This window comes from Pleurodeles waltl, chromosome 3_1, assembly GCF_031143425.1.
Source record: "Pleurodeles waltl isolate 20211129_DDA chromosome 3_1, aPleWal1.hap1.20221129, whole genome shotgun sequence".
Taxonomy (NCBI): domain Eukaryota; kingdom Metazoa; phylum Chordata; class Amphibia; order Caudata; family Salamandridae; genus Pleurodeles; species Pleurodeles waltl.
In genome coordinates, this window is record NC_090440.1 from 1896073784 (window position 1) to 1896099095 (window position 25312).

General features: G+C 43.8%; 1 protein-coding gene across 2 annotated transcripts; it reads right to left on the reverse strand.

The window, feature by feature from the left end:
* Positions 1-1780: 1780 nt before the first annotated feature.
* LOC138283475 (interferon-inducible GTPase 5-like) lies at positions 1781-23090 on the reverse strand. 2 transcript variants are annotated; one of them, XM_069221428.1, is made up of 2 exons: positions 23007-23090; positions 1781-4445 (listed from the first exon to the last, which is right to left on the reverse strand). In XM_069221428.1, exon 2 carries the CDS (start codon positions 4380-4382, stop codon positions 3159-3161), a length of 1224 nt encoding a protein of 407 aa, XP_069077529.1. In that variant the 5' UTR covers positions 4383-4445; positions 23007-23090; the 3' UTR covers positions 1781-3158. The 2 variants fall into 2 exon arrangements, with proteins under 2 accessions (XP_069077529.1, XP_069077530.1); XM_069221429.1 differs by lacking the exon at positions 23007-23090 and adding an exon at positions 18588-18759.
* Positions 23091-25312: the final 2222 nt, after the last annotated feature.

The following is a 25312-nucleotide window of genomic DNA, read 5'->3' on the forward strand; positions in this document are numbered from 1 at the left end:
TTCTATTGCCTGTTCAGGAGACAGCTTCTAACAACTAGACACAGCATCGCATCGGAAATGTACTTCCAACACAGTATGGTTTATTATATAAACGGTGCACACACCCAGACGGGGCAGAGAGCATTCCGGCCATGACTATCCTGGGACACATGCTGTGCGACATGTAGCTTGGCTGGCGCTGATCTACCAGCCTTCTGAGAGGATTGCCATCTACATTACCGACTAACTCTAACGAACATCTAGAACTACATACAAGATGGTTGGATTGTTTATCTTTTTTTCCTTGTTTGTAATGCTGATTAATTTGCTTTGTCTAATTATCGCAGCTCACTTCTTGTATGCCAGATTGTGATTATTTCAATAAATCATGAACAATAAATAAATAAACTAATCTTGCATCTTTTGTGTCTCGCCTTTGCATGCATGAGTAATAATACGAAAGAAGTAAGATCTGTTTTCATAGCTTTCCTGGGGAGTTAGAGGGTAATGGTCAGGGTGCCATAATCACCTTCACCCCGTTTGGTTTGGGTTTGGGTGAGGCACTGTGAGCTAACCAGACGTTAGGCCAACAGTTACTAGTGATGTGGATGGACTCAGTATCCCGCCCTCTGTGTTTTGCCGATTTAAACATGCAGTTCTATCAGTATAGTAGGAACCACATAACACTCCATTCCAATCTACCCACTCCACAAAAATTTACCTGAAATCCACCCTACCCCAATCTAACCAGCACCACTCAAATCTAATTGAATATATCCCACTCCCTACCTTATTCTAATCTACCTCACTCCAATCTAACCCAGACTACTACACTCCCGTCTACCCCACTCCAACCCAATCTACCATGCCAATTTACCCCACTCTGATCTACCCAATCCACCTCTCTCTATTCTATCCCACTCCACTCTATCCACTCCATTCTATTCCACTCCAATCTACCTCAACCCACCGCACTCCATGCCACCAACTTTTAGCTATGCTGAACAGCAGCCACACTGGTGTACAACATGGCTAAAGCACATTGCCAAAGGCAACAGCTCTTGCATAGGCCAGACCTATTGTCTTTGCCAATGCTTGTTTCCTTTCAGGCAGTAAGGGTTAGGAAAAAACAATAATTACCCTCACACCCTGGAAGAATGCTTCAGGCACCCTGGGAGAAAACTTCCACAGAGTGTGGGCCATGAGTTTTTTGTTTTCCAAAAACGACCTCTGGCTTTGGGAGTTTGTTTTAAAAAAACACAAAAAAATTGTAAAGTCTGACAGCCTGCCATCATGACTATTGATACCATCTATCAATCTTTTCCTAAATTGACAGGAACTGCCATGACGTCCGTCCCTGTCATATAGAGAGTTGTTTTCCAGACCAGCGGACAACTGTAAATTTGGCTTGTGTAGGTCCCTTGGGATGGGGCCATCCTGACGGAATAAACTCTGTCCACCAAACTCTAAATCAGGCCCTTAGTTTGATTTGAACATAACATGATAAATAAGTTAAATAAATCAGTAGTTTGTCAGAATACATGGGAGCACGCAATCCCTGTATAAAAGCCTGTCTCTAATCTACTCACCAGTGATAAGAAAATGACATATGTATACTTAACTGTAATAAGTTATTACAGTTGAAGTTTGATGTCATAGTGCCTGCTGCCAGCAGGCCACAGAGCATAATTACAGGGGCAGTTTATATAATATAAATAAGAACTTACTTTTCATTCTTCTGATCAGTGATCAGCAGAAAGGTGATGTTTATTGCAACATGTATTTTTCACTATGGGTCAGTACAGGAAAGAAAATCTCTCTGCATGTTGCTACACATTATTTTAATCTGATTTACATTAATATAATTCTGAAATCTTTTTGCAACAAATTACTAATTGCTTTTCTGTCTGTTTTACTCTTCATGCCTGCAGCCGTACCATCTATTACATATGAAAGTGCAAGACATCAATGATTTAAGAGGATTGTGAGACAGGTGATGGTGTGACAGTGCATTATAAGGAATAAGATACCCTCTGCCGTGCATTAAAAGGATATTGCAAGTCACCTCGGAGATCCAGGACCATATAATAGAACTCTGTCTTCTGCCTTGTTCCTCTGTAAAGTCATGGAACTTCTTAGTGGCTTGCAATATTCTTATTATGCACAGCAGGAGTACTTTCCCCCCATATTTAACACAGGGATACATACAATCCCCGTATACAAAGCTGTCTCAAAAGTCTTTACTACAGCAGAGTTGTGATGTCTCTAGACATCTACATCGAAAAACATGGAGTAGCTGGTCAGTTCTAATAACTCACTATAGTTGATCTGTGATGTCATAATGCTTGCTGCCAGAATCAGCAGTCAAAGTGAAAGGGAGATTACAGAGCAGTTCATACAACAAAAACAAGATCTGGCTTTTTGTTCTTATAATTGTTTTTCTACAACGAATAGTGATTTGCTGAAAATAGGTGTTATAGGCACATGTTTAATTTTTGCATATAGTTCATTACGAGAAAGAAAGATCACCCTATTTGCTACTCACTTTAAAATACAGCCCATTTTGTATCTAATTTAAAATGATGGTGTGACCAGGTATATAAGTAATCAATATATCCTCTGCAATACATTGAGATGATTTGCAATATCCTTTGGAGTTCCGTGACCTTCTGAAGTAACTCGGTCTTTGGCCTCATTCCTCTGTATAGTCACAGAGCTCCTTGATGACTTGCAATATACTTCTTATATATCCCAGGGGCTACATTATGCATCCCATGTATAATATGTGCTTAATGAATAATAACCAAGAAGCAGAATTAAAATGTTTGTTGCAGGAAGTGCAGTTTGTTTATACGAATGCCTTAATTCAGGTATATTAAGTACACATATAAACTGGTTAGCAGTCATCTAGTTCGAAACACTTGACATTTCTCACTACAATTCTTAATTGGTACTAAGTTGAAACACACAACGTCTGATTCATAAGTAAATAACTGTCATTTAAGGCCATGGCATCTTCTGTCCCGGGATATCAACAATACACAATAGCAGTCATTATTCTCAACAGTTGACAAAATCAGCAATAAGACACTCCTGGCTGTACATAGAAGCTGTTCCTAATACCAGTGCTCCAAATTACATGGGAAATGTGCCCAGAATTCCTGCAATTCGTTGGTTCCTTAAACCTCTGTTCCAAACATTGACCTTTTTAGGACTCTCTGTGCATCTTCAGCTAGATTGTTCAAAAATGTATTTAACATGTAGTACGTAGTTGCAAAGGACATACCCCCTGCTGCCAATGAACCAAGTATAGGTATAAACCTCATCACTTCTTCGGCAGCTGTCGCTACAGCAAACACTGCGGAACCAGCAAGCAATTTGATCAGCAAATCATTTGTTATTTCTTTAGATAGTGGGGACTTGATGACACATTTCAGATTAGCCACAGGAATATCTACCTTCCTGGCGAGTTTCTCTAGGGAGTCGTCATCCAGACCAAAACTCATGCAATATTTTGAGAGGTATTTCTTCAAAATATAAAGGTCACATGCAATGGAGAGACCTGGGATGGGAACAGCAGCCACCCCACAAGACACACTAGCTACCATCCATAGCTGTTTCTTCATAATTTCTTTTTTCTTCTCCAATACTTTTATGGAGATGGTTGGTAGGGATAGGAGCAAGGCATGTCGTTTGTGGGTTGGAAGCTCCTTCTCCAAGGTCTCCTCTAAGAGCTCAAATTCAAATTTATCCAGCTCAAAGCTAGACATGAGGTACACACGGGGGTTCTCCACACCCGCCGTCTTTAGACATTCAATGCAATTTTCCCTGATCTCCTTCATGATCTTCTCCTCATTATAAGTAGACTTCCGACGTTTCTTAGATGCATCCAAATCTTGATCAACTTTTGAACGAACAAAGTAGAACTTTTTCCCCATGTTATTGATTTCACGGGCAAGCTTAGCATGGTTAGATTTAAAGCGCTCTGTTGCAATGATTATGAAGAAATCGTAGCGCTCAAAACAAACTTGCTTCAGATACTCAGACGACCGGAAGGTTTCAGTTCCAATTCCTGGCAAGTCCCACACAGTAACATTTGGGAACAAAGGATGCACAAAGGAAGTTGGCTCCATTGTTGTCTCCACAACACCAGTCACAGCTGAAAATTCGTCTTCATCTTCTAGGCCCCTTAAAGCATTGACAAATGTCGACTTCCCTGAACCGGACTCTCCAGTGATGGCAATGTCAAGCTTTGAATTTTCTATTGAATCCAAGGAATTCATGAGATTTGCAGCTGCTCTAGGAAGATCACCTTCCTCTATGGCATTCTTAAACCTTTCAATTTCCTCTTCAGAAATTATGTCAAAAGCCTCGGGTTCATCAGTGGGATTGTTATTTGCCATCTCTAGTTACCTTTTTCTTCTCAAGTGCTTGATCAGCTACCTCAGTCGTACTGAAAAATAGAACTAAAACATGTTTACTGTTAGTTGTAGCATTTTCTTTGACCCAACAACCTGCAAAGACACAGATACACTATGTTGTGGATATAACTATGATCTTATAGAGTAGAAAAAATAAATTATACCATGAACATGTAAAAAGAAGTTTCTAGACTGCAAACAAGGCTATTGTTCAACACGGCTCTTATAATCACTAATGTAAAAGGAAGGAAAATTATAGCATCTTCAACATTTATTTGAAAGTTTGTTTTTTCACTTCAAATGTAGGGCTAGTCACTTCTTCCAGCCCCAAAGGCTGCTATGTTAGGTGCTAACTTTGTTGATTGGGGGCTCTGGTCTGATGCATACGTTCCAAGGTGTTGATTCCAAGTCTTGTAAAAGGAGCCATCATTTCGGAGAGCTACTAATCTTCAGAGCACAAAAGGTATTGGGTGGAATGCTTGAATTAATCTCATACACTGGTAATTACTCTGGTCACATTCCAGTCCATCATTTATTTGCCCAGTATGCCACTTCAGGCAGGACCCAGCCATATACAAATCAACCTGGGTCCTGCTCCATTAGAAACAGGTAAGCCCAACCCGCCAAGCCAGGTCCCTGATGAATGGGAAAACAAGCAACCCCAGACCAGTTTCAGCCTTTTTCGGCCCCATCAGTCGGGTGCACATAGTCCAATGGCACAGTGAACATGTGAACCATGACTGGGCGTATGCATCACACTTACGACATTGCACTGAGAAAAACAAAATGTGATGGGTGGCGAATTTGCCTAGATCAGGGTCTAGTGCTCACTGTGCTACAGTAAATAAGCTCTTCTTCCCTGCTGAGGTCTACATAGGATGAAACAGGTCTGAGGTTGCTTGTGGTCCTGTCTCACAAAAGGCAGTAGGAAACTAATAGGCTAATAGGAAAGTGGTTGTGGAGGTTTGGGACAGCATTAGAAGCAGAAGAAATGCTTTCAATTAATGTGATAGGGTGCTAAAGCATAAGTGACTTTATATCTAGAGAATCAGACATAAAAGAAAGAAAAGAAGGACCCTAAAATACCCAGGTAATGAATATGTGATGTGTTTGTTTTCAGCCACACCGTAATAAGACTTCAACTCATATCAAGTGGCCTAGAATTGTAGTATAGTAGCAGTAGTCTCTAAGCAAATCAGAAAAACAAGATCACACAGTTTGGTATATTCAACAGAATGAGTGCTTCCAGCCAAATATGTTTGACAAGTATAACTACCTAGGCCTCATTACAAATTTGTCCCTGAGACCCTTAGTAACACCTGAAATGGTTAATGCAAAAACTATAATAAGGGGCTTGCTACAATTCAGTCATCAGTTGGGGCTTTGCTCTTTGCAATGCCTGTTATCAGCCTGCAAAGCAAACGTTCTGCCCTTTTTAGGTCGAGTGCGCAAGCGCTCTGACGTGTTGTAATCTATTTGCGGGCTTTTAACCACACCCACCGCATGGCCATTACTATCACTCATTCATGGGCTTGCCTTTCAATAATCCTTTGTTATCATTGGTAAATGCTTTACGTTTGTCCCTCCTGGGGGCAGTTTAGTTACTGCCTTGGACAGCGATCCTGTTATATGTATAATTGCACGTTTGCTGATACGTTTGACTACAACCAAACTTCTTTTTCCTTTTGTGTCTCTCCTTTGCATTCACGCTCATGGTGGCAGTGGCACTTTGAATTGGAACACTTATGTCAACTGTTTTACTTTTCATTTTTCAATTTATGTGGCAAGAAAAGTCCAGTTAGGAATTTACAACGCTAATAGCTCTAACTCGAGCAAACGCGAGACACATTGCATTGCAAATGCTTGTTCTTATTGTATGTGCTATTTGGGTTCGGCTTAAAGCTACATGTTTAGATGCTGTAGAAGGGTTGTTGCTATGCAAGGCCACTGGCCAATCCAGTTACAGATCGATTTAGCCACTTTGCTCATCCACAGTGCAAACAATCCAGTTATCTGTTAGTTTTCTGGATATTAAGGACAAATGAAAACAACCTGCATTTGCCTTTTAAAAAAATAGAACTGGATAACTTCTGTGGGCTCGAGGTTAGGTCCTCGGTCTGTGACAATTACTTGGTAGCATCTCTATCTCTAAATTTTCTTTCAAGATGATCTAAAGAAACCTGTCTTCTAATGGTCTAAACACAAAGATTTGTCCTGGTTCCATAAAAAAGACCATCTGCATTAGACTTTCTGAACCCAATTCAAACAAGCATTTGCAATGTAACGGGTCCCGTGTTTGCTCGAGTTAGAGCTATTAGCGTTTTGAACTCCTAACCGGACTTTTCTTGCCACATAAACTGAAAAGTATTTCACATAAGCGAGCCGACGGCAGCCATGAGCGCGAAGCAGACACACAAAAGGAAACAGAAGTTTGCTTGCAGAGAAACGTATCGGCAAAAGTGTAATTGTCCATGAACAGGGTCGATGTCATGCAAAGTGCTCGATTACCGTCCAGTGAGATCGCGCTGCCCGCTAAATAAAAAGAAAAAGTAGTCCAGAAACCATACGGAAAACATTGAGCCTCGTATGTTTTCAGTAGTTGGCCGGTGCGCTCAAGGAGGGCGAAACACCGGAAAAGGCATGATGTGTGCATGCCTTTCACTAATGAAATTAAGCGAATTTTAAAAGGCAGGCCCACAAACCAACCAGACTGATGGGTGTGGTTAAAAGCCCAAAGTGAGATTACACCAGGGACAGAGCGATTTGCGCGCTCAACCCTAAAAAGGAAATATACAGGCAGAGACCTCCGCGCATGTCGATTTTAGCTTGTACCTGGGTGTGAATGTGAATCTCCACCTAGATGCAATTCAGAATTCCAGGCCAAGATTTATAACAAATAGGGGAGTGTGTGTTTGTCTACCCCATTCCATGAGATGTCTGGCACATACACACAACACAAAATACAATACTAAATTACTAATAACAACTTTACAGGCGTATTGTGGGCCTAAGTCAGGCAAGATTTGATTTCCTTTCTATAGGCATGGATCAGTATGACACCAGAATATTGCAGCCAGCCTAAATATTGCCTGACAAAAATATAGGGGGTCATTCTGACCCTGGCGGTAATTACCGCCATGGCGGAGGTCGGCGGTAGCACCGCCAACAGGCTGGCGGTGCACCGCTGGGCATTCTGACCGCGGCGGTTCAGCCGCGGCCAGAAACGGAAAGTCGGCGGTGTACCGCCGACTTCCCGCTGCCCTTGAGAATCCTCCATGGCGGCGGAGCGCGCTCCGCCGCCATGGGGATTCTGACACCCCCTACCGCCATCCGGTTCCTGGCGGTTCTCCCGCCAGGAACAGGATGGCGGTAGGGGGTGCCGCGGGGCCCCTGGCGGCCCCTGCAGTGCCCATGCCAATGGCATGGGCACTGCAGGGGCCCCCGTAAGAGGGCCCCACGGAGAATTTCAGTGTCTGCTTTGCAGACACTGAAATTCGCGACGGGTGCAACTGCACCCGTCGCACCTTCCCACTCCGCCGGCTCCATTCTGAGCCGGCGTCCTCGTGGGAAGGGTGTTTCCCGCTGGGCTGGCGGGCGGACTTTCGGCGGTCGCCCGCCGGCCCAGTGGGAAAGCCAGAATGACCGCCGCGGTCTTTCGGCGGTAACCGCTTGGCGGGCGGCGACCGCCGTCCGCCGCGGTCAGAATCACCCCCATAGTGTATTAAATATTGTTTGCAAACATATCCCCCTATTTGAGTTAGGAAGAGGAGATCTACTCCCAACAGAGCAATATATTGGAAGCAAGATTTACAGTGCAGTATTTATGTCAGGTGATAGTGACATCAGGCATTTTGTTTTTATATTGATATTTACATACTACTAAAATACCTACCCCTAAGCTATGTAGAACTAAACAAAGTTTAGGAAAACGGCCACTAGCACCCACGTCTGTTGCATTTCAGGTGACAGCAGCAACAACAACCTCTCCTTTGGCAGGGTTCCAGCCAGGACCACTATCACAACATAATCCTAGCACCCAGCCAGGTAGTCCTCGCTTCTATCATTTTTACAACCACAATCCTAAGAAGTGTCCATCTTTTTTGTCATAGCTCAACACTGTCATAAATATATCTTGTCTGGATGTGCCAAGATAATGACCTCCCCACATTGGGCAATTGTCCATGAATAGGCCTCAAATATGCTCATCCCAATCATGCTGTTTTATCTTTGCAGGTCCTTTTGCAAGCCCCTCTGCCACCAGCCACCACCTCAACTGCTGCTGTACAGCCCGCCTGGTCTTGTGAACTGGGCACAGACACCAGACAAATAGCAAAGCCTGATAAGTTAACACCCTTGCCATTAGATAGTAGTTTACGCATCATCCTCTCTGCACAAGTGTGAGGACAGAGAAAATGTGAACTAATAACATAAACACACAAATTAAACATGTCTTACCAGCAGGCATAAGTGGTGTGATGTTTCAGTATTCTGTATGTGTCTCTGTCCACAGCTGCAGTAACACAAAGTCTCCTGAAGTCTACATTATCAGAACATATCAGTAGACATCCTACAAGCAGCAAATCGACCCTCTTCTATCCACCAGTCAGGTACATCTCTGCTCCTCCCTACCATGTACAACCATTTGCATCTCATTGACCCCCTTTCTTATCTATAACAAATGTCTTTCCATTTATCAATGTGTCCATATGAATGGAATATGCCATATTCTTGTCTGACATTTATCAGCATCATATAGTCAAATCTAGCACAATTATTCTTATTCACACTGTCAGAACTCTAAAGATTATCTTTCTTCTTTTCCGCAGCTGCTACATCAGACAATACATGTCCACAGCCACCTGCTGGGAGCATTGGGGAACAGCTATGTTACAAGGTCCGTCCAGTCCAGATAGCAAGCCACTGCTAGGTAAGCCAGTATCCTTTCACATGTCCATGACACATACCACATACCAAAAACAAACTACCTTTATATGCAAATATTATGGCTCAATTAATTAAGTCAAAGTGTTACCTATGCGTTTTTAATACATTTAAACATGTATTGAGACAGATGCCTCTCAACGTTCTCAAATGTCAAAGTGCCAAATATAATTTCCTTATCCCTGTGGCGTAAGGGGACTACCTGCCTAAAGATTATGCCATTCTATCCATGAACAAAAGAGAGTGTGCACTCCCAGGAGGAAACCCCTGCCACTTGCTATCTTAGTGTCCTACAAAACTGCAGAGAAAGAGAACATTGCACAGGAGAGCACCACACAGAACACCTCACTACCAGCCCATTCGTCTTTCTCATCATGAAGTTTTCCAGACTGCAAGCACCCAGGCACCAGAAAAAAGGCCACGGACACTAGTTCCACAGGACTCACCTCCCTACCAACCTAGCCTGGAGGTATACCAACTGCGTCCCATGTTTCACCCTTCCACACAGGTACACATCCAGTCTTCTCTTGAGCAGGAAACCCCAGGTGAGGTAGAGTTCTTTCCCTTTTGATTAGCCTCCTTACCACAAACTCCCAGATGTCAAACTTACCTTCAACGTGGAGGACAACATGGTTGCTGTCTCAAATGGCCATGCATGCTGCTGGGTTGGCATAGGCAAATGTGTCCCTCTGGGATGATGAGTTCTTTGGAGAACAGTCCTCTGTGTGGTGTGAGATCTGTGAAATGGGTGGGGAAGGGTGGGCCAGTCGGAGCATTTCCACCTGCCAACAAGACCTCCCAAGGGTTGATGGAGAAACAGGCTAGGGTTTTGGAGAACTCTAACAAAAGCCTCCAGGACCTTGTTAATTTGCACTGGGAACATATTGGGTTGTCAAGGCAGAAGGACGCGGGTGTCATGACAAGGTCATGCAGCTTATACAAGCCCTTGCTCACAGGGTTCTGTCTCAAGTTGCATGACCAAGACAGGCACCTCAAACAGTATGGTGTCAACAAATACTAGCATTTTATTTACCCATCTAGGACATGTAATCTTGATGAAGGCCAATTGAACTTATTACACTATCACACTTGCACTCTCAATACAAACCTTGTTGGAGGGAATGCATTTCCATTGTGTAATGTAACATTGACCTTTCTCACTGGCCTAACAGGGAGGGTCTATTTGAAACAGATGGCACTGTATTTTTGACCGTTTTATGGAGTGGTAACAAGTGTTTAGTGTGGTCTAGTTGGGCTTGCCTGAATCTTTTATGTGAAAAAAGCATTTATATTGGGCCACCAACACAATTTTCATCCAACAAATTATAGGAAGACTATTAGCAACGGAGATATTATTTGTAATAATTTTTACCAAAAGGGATTTTTTAAAGCACATTGGTTGAAATGCACCATTATTTACAGACAATTGATATAGTTGTAAAGAGTGCTGACAGTTCTTCCTCAAAGCAGTGGTAAATTTGATAATTTTGAAACGCGGTGGTCCCAAAAAACTGGACTTGATTTAAAGGCATCTTTGGATGGAGGATTGAGAGGAGGTCCCCACTGAGTGTCAAGGAAAATTAATGCAAATTGTACATTTAAAAACAAAGTGTCAGACAGAATGTAAGGAACCCATCCCTATCACACCACCCTGGACTCCCTCGAGTGTCTAGTTTGCAGAAATGTCTGGGCTTGGTAGGTTTCGCTGGGTGGCAGCCGAAGCTGGACCCAAATGTCCTGGGCGTACCCTACGCAAAATCTCTATTGACTGCATTTGGGTGAGGTGTCAAACCTTTGCTATCCCATAGAGAAAGTGCATAAGAAATGTCAAAATAATGTATTTTGGAGAAGTGCAAGAATGATAAATTATGTAAAATTACTTGGGTAAAATCAAATTATAAATCACAGAAAACAACATGCCTTTCAAATCCCATTCTTGAATATGGGATAAAATTATAAAGGAAGATAGACTCTCACCGATTAAGTGTGGCAAGCTTAATCATCAGATTTCCCATCCTAGCATGAGAGAGCCTCCTTTTGCATTGTCTGACATATGCACAGAAGTCCCACAGCATGCAGAGTTTACAGGTGGGCATGTATGTTTAGTTAGAGAGGTGTATGTCTGTAGAATGACCTATGTGAGTAGGAATCAGGGCAGATATCTGTGCCTTGCCTTCTACCTATACAAAACATGTTGAGGCTAAGCTCTGACTATCTCTTAAAGTATCTGTCTCACCCAGAGTCCTTATTAATATTGTGTGGGTACCAGGTGAATGTTTACTAATACCTCCCCATGACAGCCTGCTTAGTGTCAGGAAGACTTATCTTTTGTGTGCCTTTAGCTCACTGATGGTGCTAATTCCAACTCATTTCACTGTGTGGTAGTAAGTTGGTGGGTGTTAGAGGATATCTTGTGGACCCATTCATCAGACAGCGTGAGCATATCTACATTTGAAACCCGGGGCACAGTTCCTAGGGCAGAGTCTCCCAAGTTCCCTAAAGAACATTCCCATGAAAGATTAAGGACCTTAGGGTTTAGCAGACAGGGTACTCACTCAAACATCTGTCCACCGTTATGTGCAGTGCACTGTAATGCACTTGTAATGGCACACATGGAAGATCTGCCATGTTTTCAAGGAGGATAAAGGTAGCAAAGAAGCTACTGGCATGACCTATATGTACCCATTTACTGGAGTCCATAAAAACGCAGTTGCTCAAATCTAATTTAGGAAGAAACACAGTTTTGGATTATGTTACTGCTTTGAATGAGAACTATTAGAAATAGTAATAGATTTTCCAAATTAGATGGAACAATTTGAAACCCTGTATAGCAAGTAATAGCGGATGATGGGTTTAGTTATACATGCACTACCATTTAAAGTTGTATACTAATTCTTAATTTGATTGCTCCACCTTAGTCAGGTTTTCAGAATTTCACTTTTGCGTGGTAAAGAGTGAAACAAGTTGGAAAACAGACGGCTGTCTCAGATGGGTACTGGGGACCATAGTAATGACTCTCCTGCTTCTTTCCTTGCAGAGTACAAACTCTGCATCTGTGATATGGATGACTCTTTTTCTCTGTTGCCGGAATGCGGTCAGCAAAGTGCCCATATTGCAGCCTTGCAACGTATGGGCATAACAGATAAATGAGAAGCTTCTACAGCAATAGGGCTATCAACGTGATTACATGTGAAGTTTTTAATGTGATTTTACCTGCTCTTCTGACTTCCAGTCTCGCCTGTCAGAGCAGACCTCAGCCAACCGCCATTTTTGGTGCCGGTTTAGTCTTTTGTCAGAGTTATGGGGGAGTCTTTCTATCAGGTTAGAACCTAGAATATGTTACTCTAGAGACCAGTTGCTATCAATTGTTAAACAGCATAGCCCTTCCCATGTGCCTTACCTTGACAAGGTAAGCTCGATGGGCCTTTCTCTGCACCCACCAGATGAAGTACACACGCCATTCTGAAATGCGGACTTGTAAATGCCAGGTCATTGATAAAGCAGGCTACTGAAGTTGACCTACTACTAGAATCCGGTAACTTGGACAACTTCCGACTCAGCAGTAGAGTTGGGCCTGGCCTGTCCTACAGGCTTTAAAGTCCTTCATAAACCATGGGTTGATCAAAAAGGAGGAGGAGTTGAGATAATTTATAAGGAAAAATTGAATTTCTCCTCACTTGTGCTTGATGAGCTAGGAGGTCCAGGAGTGCTGGGTTTTACGCTGAAAACTTAGAAAGGCAATACTTTGTCAGGCATTCTGTGCTACAGACCTCCTGGTCTTCCTAGTCAACAACTTCACCCTTTGTTGGAAGTTTTTTCCCAACATGGCGCTCGCCCTCTTGAATTTTTTCATACTGGTGGATTTTAACCTATGGGCAGAGGACGATCTATCACCTCCTCTCAAAGAACTTCTGAACTCTTGTGAAGTCTTGGGCCTTCGACAGCAAGTACAGGGCCCCACCCATTAGGCAGGACACACTCTCAATCTTCTCCTTTCCCCTGATGGGTTGGTCTCGTTAAAGATATTGTACCCCTACACTGGACTGATCATGCCCTAATCTCATTTCATGTGCACTTAAAGAACCTTGCCACCGCAGGTGGGCGACTAACTCAACGAGAACTGGAAGGCTATGGCATAAACTGATCAAGCCTAGCTCTTTTTAATCTATTAAATACTTTTGACCTTACAAACTTAGTAGATTCCAATTATATGGTATTTGAGTAGGGGATTTTGCAAACTTTGGATAAAGTTATTCCCAGCACCAATTTAAAACCCTGTAATAGACTATCCGGACTCTTATACAATTAGCCTTTAAAAACTCTTATCTGTGTGCAGGCAATTGGCAAGAAAATGGTGCAGTAGGTATTCTAAAGCAGATAAACAATGCTTTGAAGTTCTGCTACAGGAATACAAAAGAGAGGTGAATAAAACGAAGGCTGAATACTTCACCAATGCTATCACTGCTGCCACCAATAGTGTTAGAAAGGTCTTTGATATCCTGCTAGAAGTTATCTCACCCAGACTGTATAAAGCAGGATATTATAACATTACAAGAAATTTGCGATGATCTGGCTGATTTCTTTGAACAGAAAATGTGTAAAATTATGGTAGAGATTGACACCTCCTTTCAGCCATCCTTGCATGGTTCAAACTCTCCTAATAATTTGTGGAGCGTGGATAAAATCAAGGATTGATACAATGGTATAGAAGTACCACTGCCAGGAGCCGCTATGATCCAGACTAGATCTGAGTTACCTTAGAGCCCTGTAGGTAGGCTAGAGAGTTTTAAACCCTTTTCGGAGGAATGTTTCGATCTACTGCCATGTCAACTTCATCGGGATCGCCTCTAGATCCCCTTCATCCTAGACTATGGAAAGAGTTTGGAGATTAACTCTTTATTTCCACATGGCAATTGTGCCATCAATCGCTGTTGATGGGTGAGGTATCAATTCTGTGGAAAAATGCAATAGTTACTACCCTTCTAAAAAAACCTTTGGCAGATCCATCAGTCTTGAGCTTCTATAGGCCTATCTTACACTTGCCTTTCCTGGTGAAAACATTGGAGTGATATGCGGGTAGGAGTCTGTCCCAGTTCCTGGAAGCCTCATCTCTATTGGAGGGCGAACAATTTAACTTTAGACCTGGACATGACACTGAGCCTGTGCTATGGGCGAGCTGAGGATGAGGGGTGTTAGTGGCCAGTCTATAGTCTTAATCATGCTTGACTTGTCAACTGCTTTTGATACTGTCAATCATAATATTCTCCTGGAAAGATTAGCCTCAAGTGGGGTTGTAGAGTAGCACTTAAGTGGCTGCAATCCTACCTCTCTATCATTGTCGCTCTGCTTGCTTATCGATCTGGATTACAGTTTTTGCAACATGGAGTTTCTCAGGGCTCTGCAATAAGCCCAATCCGGTTCAACATTTATATGAGGCCACTTATTACTATCATAAAGGCGCATAACATCAGGGTGGTCAATTATGCTGATGACACACAGTTGATTTTCTCCCTCAACAATAGTCTGCTGAATGCAGAGGCAGACTTTCAGGACTGTGTATCATATATTGCTAAATGGATGAGCCTTATCTCCCTTAAGGTCCATGGGGATAAAAAAGAATTTCTGTGTTGTTCAGCAAGCAGGTTCCCCATGAAGATTTAGATAATATCAGACTTGCCCTAGAAGATAGGCACTCAGCCACATTAGTGCTATTAGATCTGTCCGCAGCATTTGACACCATCTCACAGTCTTACTTCATAGACTGGTGGATATTGGTGTCGGAGGGGAAGCCTTGGGCTGGCTGAAGAACTTCCTGAGCGAACGTACCCATATGGTGCCAATGGACTGATTCTGATCTCGAACCATTGCCTTGGACATGGGGGTGCCACAGGGCTCTTCCCTGAGCCCCATCTTTTCTAACATCTAGTGGCTTCACTGGCACATGTGACAAAATCTTTTGTTTTCAAGGTGATATCATATGCATATGATCCCCAACTGGTTATCACCATTGGACCTAATCTAGAATGTACTAAAGAAAGATTCTGAGAATGTATGGGTCAAATTGCTGCCTGGATGCGGAAGAATTGTCTTCAACTTAACTCAGGTAAAAAGGAGATCCTGCTCTTTGGAAAGGCTCAATCTGTGTAGTCTGAGGACTCGTGGCCTCAGGACCTGGGATCCGCCCCTACTCCAAAAACTGCAGTGAGAAACCTCAGTATCATAAGAGATGAAGATCTTTCCATGAGTGAACACATAAATGCCATTATGGGATCTTGCTTCTCAAACATGTGCCTCCTTAGGAAAGCATTCCAGTGGCAACCTCTTCAATCTAGGAAGTCTCTTATCCAGGCCATCATAGGGAGTAGGTTGGACTATGGCAATGTCTTAATGGTAGCTATGAATGAAGGCCATTTTTCCAAATTTCAGGTGGCACAAAATATAGCTGCACATAAAATCTGTAATTTGCTGCATCATACTCCTTCAGAACCTTTTCTCAGAACCCTTCATTGGCTGCCCATAAAAAATGCTCATTGTTTAAGCTCCTTTGTCTGGTACATAAATCCCTGTACAGAAATGGGCCCCTCTACCTGCCAGGCAAATTACATCTGTATGCCCCCATTCACAGTCGCAGAGCCAGTCGGAAACTTCTCCTTTGTCCTCGGCGCATTCGCACCATGAAATATGAGGGCCACGCTTTCTCATATCTGGCCCCTAGCATTGGAAGCAGTTGGCAACACATTTACGTTCATATTCAGAACTTAAGTGGTTCAAAAAAATCTCTTAAAACTTGCCTTTTTAATTTCTGTTAATTAGCTAATTTACCTTGTTGAAATTTTCCTTCTCAGGTGCTGGAAGGATGTAAAAGCGGCGAGAGGCCCTCGGAGGGTGATCGTTGTGCTATGTTAGAATCCATTCAATAATATAACATACCATGACACTTCCGTCAAAATTGTGGCCCCTCTCCACCAGTGAAGAGATTCAACCACCATACACTGTCTGGAATCTTCGAGGATTATTTGGTGATAGGTTATGTCTGTAAACTTCTATCACGATAGTTGCTGGCACCTGCTTCTCATTGCTGCAAGGCCCTAGGAAGCTGTTACCTCTACTACCTACGCAAGTTAAGTTTCTTGCGGTGCGAAGTGTGATACTACGTAGGCTGGACTATTGTGGTGCTATTTTCCTTGGCTTTGCAGGGCAAGAGTTCGGTACAGCTACGAGAAAGACTTAGAGGCCACGCCCCCGGAAGAGCCCTTCGCTCGAGCTCTGCACACCTGCTCTGTACACATGAGTTCCGAAACGTTTGTCCAGGTGGACGTGCCTTTACAATTAAGGCGGCTCAATTATGGAAAAAATTGCCTCCGACCCTTAGATCATCTTCAGATTTGCAACAGTTTAGGAAAGCTTTAAGGACAGCTTTTCCCCTGACACATTTCTGCTTCACTACACGAGCTCTTCTGCCTGCAGAGTAGAACCGGTTTTCATTCCTCAGTGCCGGGATACCAGGTTTGGTGACAGCTGCGCTTTATATATGTCATAAACAAATATAAACATATGTTTTACAATAGACAGAATTGTGTACTGCACTTGTCATTTTCTGGATGGTCTTGTGGTAATGCAGCATACAATGCAGAATCAAAAAACGATCTCTGAGCAAGACAGATGGGAAGCTGGGTGTGGCCCAAACTGAACAAATAGTAAGACTGTACTGTCCGTTTGTGCAATATTCTTAATAGCACTATAGGCCGGCAATGTTTTTCAATTCCCGAAAGAAAGAGGGAGTCCATAGACTGCCCTAGAATTAAGCCCCAGAGTGCCTCTTTGCTTATTCAGAAACGACATGCAAAAGTGTTTGGCGAGCAAGTTCCTCGAGAAACACGTCATCCACAAAAAGATGGAAGAAACCAATGGGCAGAAAATGTGCAGCAGTGACTTCACATGCAGCATGTGCAGTGAATGGAGGAATTGTGACTGATATCTATTAGGGGACTGCAAATGAGCACTCTTCCTGTGCTTTGCGTGGTTCCTGCCTGCACTCTGGATTGGGCTACACCTGTGCGACGTCTCAGCTTGTGCTTGCGAATGAACACCACACCTGCCCTGTTGTGTTGCTCGGCAATGTCCCTGAGATACAGTGGGAGACGAGTCGTTGTCAAATGGAACCAGGCCTCAGAGATCTCCTCCATTATTTGAGTTAAGACTTTGGCAGCAGTCGTCCGACCAGACGCCATCTCCGTTTCCCACCTATAACTTTTTTTCCTCAAATATTGTTCGCGAAGTAGATTGCAGAGGTATTCATAAAAATGTTAATGCACTAAGTATTCTATGCGTGTGATATGAGCTGAAAGTGAGAATTTAATACAATGCTGTGCAACTGAGAGTGTTGTACAAAAGTAAGAGAGACAGCAAACACCATTGGAGCAATAGAGAAATAAAATGTCTTCGCTATTACGTTTGCACATTCTCCAGCCAGGTAAAAAAAAGAGCCTACAAGAAACAATTTTAAAAATACTTCAACTTGCAACACAAACCTCAAGGCAAATTGACTCAGTAGTCCCTGGCACTTAAGTGAACTACTCTGTGTGAAAGGGCAGAATGCCTTCACTCTCACTGATGCAAGTCAGTGTCTGAAATGGGATTACCCATTGCTCTATGCTGTAATGGGGAAAGAAATATGTGAATGACACAATAACAGACCCATAAGTAGGGCTGCTGAAAAACAGAAAGGCTACAGGGATGTTATAGTTAGATTCACGTTTTACACACACAAAAACATAGAAATTCAGCAGTTATATTTATACTTATGTTAAGAAACTATAACTTGTGGCCTAAAGTTTGCTTAAACTTAACAGCACAAGTTATAGTTTCTTCAGATAAGCATGACTATGAGATTGTACTATATTAGGTACTTTTGATAGGCCCTAAAATCAGGTGAACAGTCTGTCTGCTGCTAGTCTACTGCTAGACGACTGCTTAAATAAGGACAGCTGAGCATCTCAGGGGTTGGAAGTGTAAAGTAATAGCAGGATGCCTACATAGGGAAACACCAAAAGCTATAGGCTGCTCTTGAATAAAGCAGTAACCTCATTATAAAAGCAGAGTGAGAGGGAATATATATAGTAAATATTGCAAACGTTTTAAGCAAATATCAAAAAGGAGATTTTGCAGATGCATGAACGGATGTCTAGTTATAAACATATACCAACGTTAATAGTAATAAAATAATTATGGTATTACATGCCCTACCTCTGCTTTGCAGTGTGAAATCCTTGGAGTGAAAGTAGCTGTTGGCTCTGACGGTATCTGCTCTCCTCTACGTGGACTCAGCAGGGTCTGCGGTGCCAGTCTGATACACCAGAGCATAAATCTCTTCAATTGGCCTATCTCTAGGAGACGCCGTGCTGTAAACCGGGGTGGAATATAATTTCGTGGAAACCATGTGCTTTACATTTTTTAAACAGGGAAGTCCAAAGTCCACCTCCGTTGCTAAGCATGTGAGGCTGCTGTTAGTTTGAGTGCTCACGGTGTCAGCCTTTGCAAGAAGAGAAGTGTTTTATGCAAAGGAGGCATCATAGCTCACACCTAGAAGTGTCATCTGTTGTGGCATTGTCTGCTTTTTCTCTTGGGCTTTTCTTTCTTTATTTCTGCTGCTGTCTTCTCTTCCACCATCAGGGACACTGCTGTAGAGTTGCGTTGGTGTTGTGGGCCAATGAACCAGGCAGATAGGGGCCCTCATTACGAGTCTGGCAGTCGCAGGAACGCAAGACTTGCGGTGGCGGTCCCTCCCCCAACAGGCTGGCGATGGGACCTTCACATGATGACCATGGCAGAGCCGCCACGGTCGGACCACCGACTCCGCCAGGCCGCTGCAAGATGGCAGCCCGGCGGGCCCGTTGGTTTTCATCCTCCAGGGCAGCGCTGCTTGCAGTGCCGCTCTGGGGATAATGAGTTCCCATACCACCAGCCTTTCCATGGCGGCTGGTGGAATGGGGGCGTTGGGGGCCCTGGGGTACCCTGCACTGCCCATGCACTTGGCCTGGGTAGTGTAGGGGCCCCCATGCACAGCCCTGTTATGCATTCCACTGCCCAAATTACGGGCAGTGGAATGCACGATGGGTTCTGCTGCTCCTGCCTCACCGCCACATTGGTGCCGGCTCCTAATGGAGCCGGTGCCAATGTTAAGGCCCTGTGCACCGCAGGTGAACTCCTTATGGGGCTGGCGGGGTTCAGGCTGCACACACCTCTGCCGCCTGCTAAACCCGTAATGAGGGCCTCAGAGTCTCAGATCCAGTCGGAGATTTCTCTTATGTCCTCGGCGCATTCGCTCCATGAAATATGGGGGCAACGCTTTCTCATATCTGGCCCCCTAGCATTGAAAGCAGTTGGCAACACATTTATGTTCATATTCAGAACTTAAGTAGTTCAAAAATCTCTTCAAACTTTCCTTTTTAATTTCTGTTAATTCCAATTTACCTTGTTTAAATTTTCCTTCTCAAGTCCTGTAAGGCTGTGAAAACGCTGAGAGACCCTCTGGAAGGTGATCGTTGTGCTCTGTTAGAATCCATTCAATAACATAACATAGCATTACACTTCCGTCTAAATTTTGGCCCCTCTCCACCAGTGAAGAGATTCGACCACCAGATACTGTCTGGAATCTTCGAGTATTATTTGGTGATAAGTTATCCCTGTAAAAACATATCACGAAAGTTGCTGGCACCTGCTTCTCATTGCTGCAGGGCCTTTGGAAGCTGTTACCTCTACTACCTAGCAAGTTAAGTTTCTTGTGGTGCTAAGTGTGATACTACGTAGGCTGGACTATTTTAGTGCTACTTTGCTAGGAGCTCCTGATTATTTAGTTAATCGATGGCTCCGAGTCCAGGTAGCGGCAGCCAAACTAGCACTTAACAGACGCCGCAGATCTTCTGCCTTCGAAGCCTTGAAGCACCTGCACTGGCTCCCGATGAAGCAGAGGATCAGTTTTAAAGCAGTGTGTACCGTGTTCAAGGCTTTACAGGGCAAGAGTCCGGCACAGCTACGAGAAAGACTTAGAGGCCACGCCCCGGAAGAGCCCTTCCCTCGAGCTCTGCACACCTGCTTTGTACACATGAGTTCAGAAACGTTTGTCCAGGTGGACGTGCCTTTACAATTAAGGCGGCTCAATTATGCAAAAAATTGCCTCCGACCCTTAGATCATCTTCAGATTTGCAACAGTTTAGGAAAGCTTTGAGGACAGCTTTTCCCCTAACATATTTCTGCTTTACTACACGAGCTCTTCTGCCTGCAGAGTAGAACAGGTTTTCATTCCTCAGTGCCAGGATTTCAGGTTTGGTGACAGCTGCGCTTTAGAAATGTCATAAATAAATAAAATAAATATAAATATATGTTTCACAATAGACAGAATTTTGTACTAAACTTGTCATTTCCTGGATGGTCTTGTGGTAATACAGCATACAATGCAGAATCAAAAAACGATCTCTGGGCAAGACAGATGGGAAGCTGGGTGTGGCCCAAACTGAACAAATAGTAAGACTGTAGTGTCCGTTTGTGCAATATTAATACCAATATAGGGCTGCAATATTTTTCAATTCCCAAAAGAAAGAGGGAGTCCATAGACTGCCCTAGAATTAAGCCCCAGAGTGCCTCTTTGCTTATTCAGAAACGACATGCAAAAGTGTTTGGCGAACAAGTTCCTCGAGAAACACGTCATCCACAAAAAGATGGAAGTAACCAATGGGCAGAAAATGTGCAGCAGTGACTTCACATGCAGCATGTGCAGTGAATGGAGGAATTGTGACTGATATCTATTAGGGGACTGCAAATGAGCACTCTTCCTGTGCTTTGCGTGGTTCCTGCCTGCACTCTGGATTGGGCTACACCTGTGCGACGTCTCAGCTTGTGCTTGCGAATGAACACCACACCTGCCCTGTTGTGTTGCTCGGCAATGTCCCTGAGATACAGTGGGAGACGAGTCGTTGTCAAATGGAACCAGGCCTCAGAGATCTCCTCCATTATTTGAGTTAAGACTTTGGCAGCAGTCGTCCGACCAGACGCCATCTCCGTTTCCCACCTATAACTTTTTTTCCTCAAATATTGTTCGCGAAGTAGATTGCAGAGGTATTCATAAAAATGTTAATGCACTAAGTATTCTATGCGTGTGATATGAGCTGAAAGTGAGAATTTAATACAATGCTGTGCAACTGAGAGTGTTGTACAAAAGTAAGAGAGACAGCAAACACCATTGGAGCAATAGAGAAATAAAATGTCTTCGCTATTACGTTTGCACATTCTCCAGCCAGGTTAAAAAAAGAGCCTACAAGAAACAATTTTAAAAATACTTCAACTTGCAACACAAACTTCAAGGCAAATTTCCTCAGTAGTCCCTGGCACTTAAATGAACTACTCTGTGTGAAAGGGCAGAATGCCTTCACTCTCACTGATGCAAGTCAATGGCTGAAATTGGATTTCCCATTGCTCTATGCTGTAATGGGGAAAGAAACATGTGAATGACACAATAACAGACCCATAAGTAGGACTGATGAAAAACACAAAGGCTACAGGGATGTTATAGTTAGGTTAACGTTTTACACACAAAAAACAACAGAAATTCAGCAGTTATAGTTATACTTATGTTAAGAAACTATAACTCTTGGCCTAATGTTTGCTTAAACTTAACAGCACGAGTTATAGTTTCTTCAGATAAGTATGACTATAGGTATAACTACATCAGCGGAATTTATTTTGTGTGGGTAAAACTGAACCTAACTATAATGTTCTTGTCACGTTTGTTTTTTGAGTGAATTTCTATGTTTTTGTTAGCATAAAGTACTTTCTCTTTCTCCGTCTTTCCAATCTGTGTGGTTTTCCCTGTTTTGTGCCTGGTATATATCTGATGTGGGAAACTAAGTGCTGGCCCCCAAAAATAAGTTACATGGCCCTTACTGGCAACGACCGTGTCAAATTAAGCAATGATGGTTACTTTTACTACCCCTGATGAGATGTTGAAGCGCTTCATGCCTGGCAGCATGCTGTTTCACACCCCAAACGTAATGGTTAATCCAGTGGTTATTGGGATTGGACTTGCCTCTCAAGGAAACTATGCCATGCTTTTACTCCATTGTCTTTTTTGTGGATTAAATAAGTAGGAGAGGATCATTCAAAGAAAAAAGAAGAGGCGACAATTAGATGTTTTAGGTCAATGTCAGCATTTTCAAATAGGGTTTTTAGGAAAATAGAGTAAACGTTTGAAATAGCATGCACTCAGGATGGAAAACTTGAGAAAAAAGCATACGTATTCAAATATGCATGTGAGATTGTACCATATTAGGTACTTTTGATAGGCCCTAGAATCAGGTGAACAGTCTCTGCTGCTAGTCTACTGCTAGACCACTGTTTAAATAAGGACAGCTGAGAATCTCAGGGGTTGGAAGTGTAAAGTAATGGCAGGATGCCTACATAGGGATACACCAATAGCTTTAGGCTGCTCTTGAATAAAGCAGTAACCTCATTATAAAAGCAGAGTGAGAGGGAATATATATATAGTAAATATTGCAAACGTTTTAAGCAAATATCAAAAAGGAGATTTTGCAGATGTGGGAATGGATGTCTAGATATAAACATATACCAACGTTAATAGTAATAAAATAATTATGGTATTACATGCCCTACCTCTGCTTTGCAGCGTGAAATCCTTGGAGTGAAAGTAGTTGTTGGCTCTGACGGTATCTGCTCTCCTCTACGTGGACTCAGCAGGGTCTGCGGTGCCAGTCTGATACACCAGAGCATAAATCTCTTCAGTTGGCCTATCTCTAGGAGACGCCCTGCTGTAAACCTGGGTAAAATATCATTTCGTGGAAACCATGTGCTTTACATTTTTTAAACAGGGAAGTCCAAAGTCAACCTCCGTTGCTAAGCATGTGAGGCTGCTGTTAGTTTGAGTGCTGATGGTGTCAGCCTTTTGCAAGAAGAGAAGTGTTTTATGCAAAGGAGGCATCATAGCTCACACCTAGGAGTGTCATCTGTTGTGGTCCTGTCTGCTTTTTCTCTTGGGCTTTTCTTTCTTTATTTCTGCAGCTGTCGTCTCTTTTGCCTGTGTTCACCATCAGGGACACTGCTGTAGAGTCGCGCTGGTGTTGCTGGCCAATGAACCAGGCAGATATAGGCCCTCATTACGAGTCTGGCGGTCGCAGGACCGTCAGACTGACTGTGGCGGTCCCACAACCAACAGGCTGGTGGTGGGACTGCCACATAATGACCGTGGTGGAGCCCCTACGGTCGGACCACCGACACCGCCAGGCTTCCGCCAGCTGGCAGCCTGGTGGTCCCGGTGGTTTTCATCCTCCAGGGCAGCGTTGCTTGCAGTGCAGCCCTGGGGATACGCGTCCCCATACCACCAGCGTTTCCATGGCGGTTTACACCGCCATGGAAAGGCTGGTGGAATGGGGGCATCAGGGGCTTCTGGGGGCCTCTGCACCGCCTGTGCACTTAGCAGGGGCGGTGCAGGGGCCCCCATGCACAGCCCCGTCGTGCATTCCACTGCCCGAGATACGGGCAGTGGAATCCGCGACGGGTGCTGCTGCACCTGCGGCACTGCCACATTGGCTCCGGGTCCTAATGGAGCTGGCATGCCTCCGCCGCCTGCCAAACCCGTAATGAGGGCCATAGTGTTGGTATGTTTGTGGCTTTTATTAACGATCCTACCTGTTTTCGGGACTCAACTTTTATTCAAGGTCTGATGCACATGTCAGACAAAACCAAGTAACCTCACGTATGTGGGGAAACACTCCTCCTACCCTTCCCTGAGTTATATCATGGTACCACCCCTTTTGGGACAACACTACATTCATCCTTTGCCATAAGATTGAAAAAGAACATGATTTCAGAACAAAAGTTGAAGTCTGAACAGTTAACTTGGCTAAACAACTTGTAAGTAGCAGGTGAGCCGGGTCCCTCAGGTGACCACAGGACTAGCCCCACTGGTAATTCATGCTCAGCCAATCAGGGAGTTGGCACAATGCTGGATGGACCAGGGTTGGATTTTAGATGGTACTGTCCTTGGTCACTCCTTGCTGAAGACTCAACAGTGGACCCTTCTGCTCCTAGGGGTACAGTTGCTGTTGAGTTGGACTTTACATACTTGGGCGTAGAGGTTGGCAACAGGGTTTCAGGACTAGGTGGAGGTCTCCTTTCGTACTCTGGGAGGCCATGTGTGAATCGACTATTTGCGTTCTCACCTCTTACAGACTGCTCCAGTTCTCACCATCTAACAGGTCATTGGCTGTCGTGTCCACGGATGGCATACTTGGCACCCTTTTGAATTGGGAAACATTCCTGGTGATGACTTCTGTTCCTCTCTCTGCAGTCACCATAGTGCGTTTGACTGCAGTGACTGTCATTGGTCAACTTCAAAGAGCAGTCGAAACTTCCCACCTGGGTGGCGATCCTTAACAAGCACTGTGTCGCCTATTTGTATGGTGTTTTGCTTCGCCTGCAGTCATCGAAAGGTGTACTCATTGTTTTGTACTCTTTTTAGCTCTGAACGATTTGGGGGATTTGGCTGGTCAGCCAAAAGAGGATGGTGTAGAATGAGGTCAGTCAATGCCAGTCGTGGAGTGGGGTGTGAGTCAATAGTTCCAAAGGAAGTTGTAGCTGGCCCTCTCGATGCTCTGTGCCTCTGCCACTGTAGTGCAGATAACGTTTGTCAGAGTTCTTACAAAAGGCTCAACTTCTCTGTTGACTTGGGGTCATTCTGGTGTGATGCAATGATATTTCATGTTCTGAGATCCCGGGTATTTGGCCCACTCATGGCCATTGAAGGGGGGCCCGTTGTCCGTATGACTTTGCTCAAACAGACAGTGGGTGGCCATCATACTTTCCATCTTTGGGATTACTTATGATGCAGAGATGGTCGGGACAATCTCCACTTCCAGATAGCGAGAGAAATTGCAGATCACAATGAGCATATGAGAGCCGTC

What these genes read in the sequence shown, in the direction of transcription:
- LOC138283475 (XM_069221428.1), bottom strand. Translation starts at nt 4,382, where the DNA reads ATGGCAAATAACAATCCCACTGATGAACCCGAGGCTTTTGACATAATT.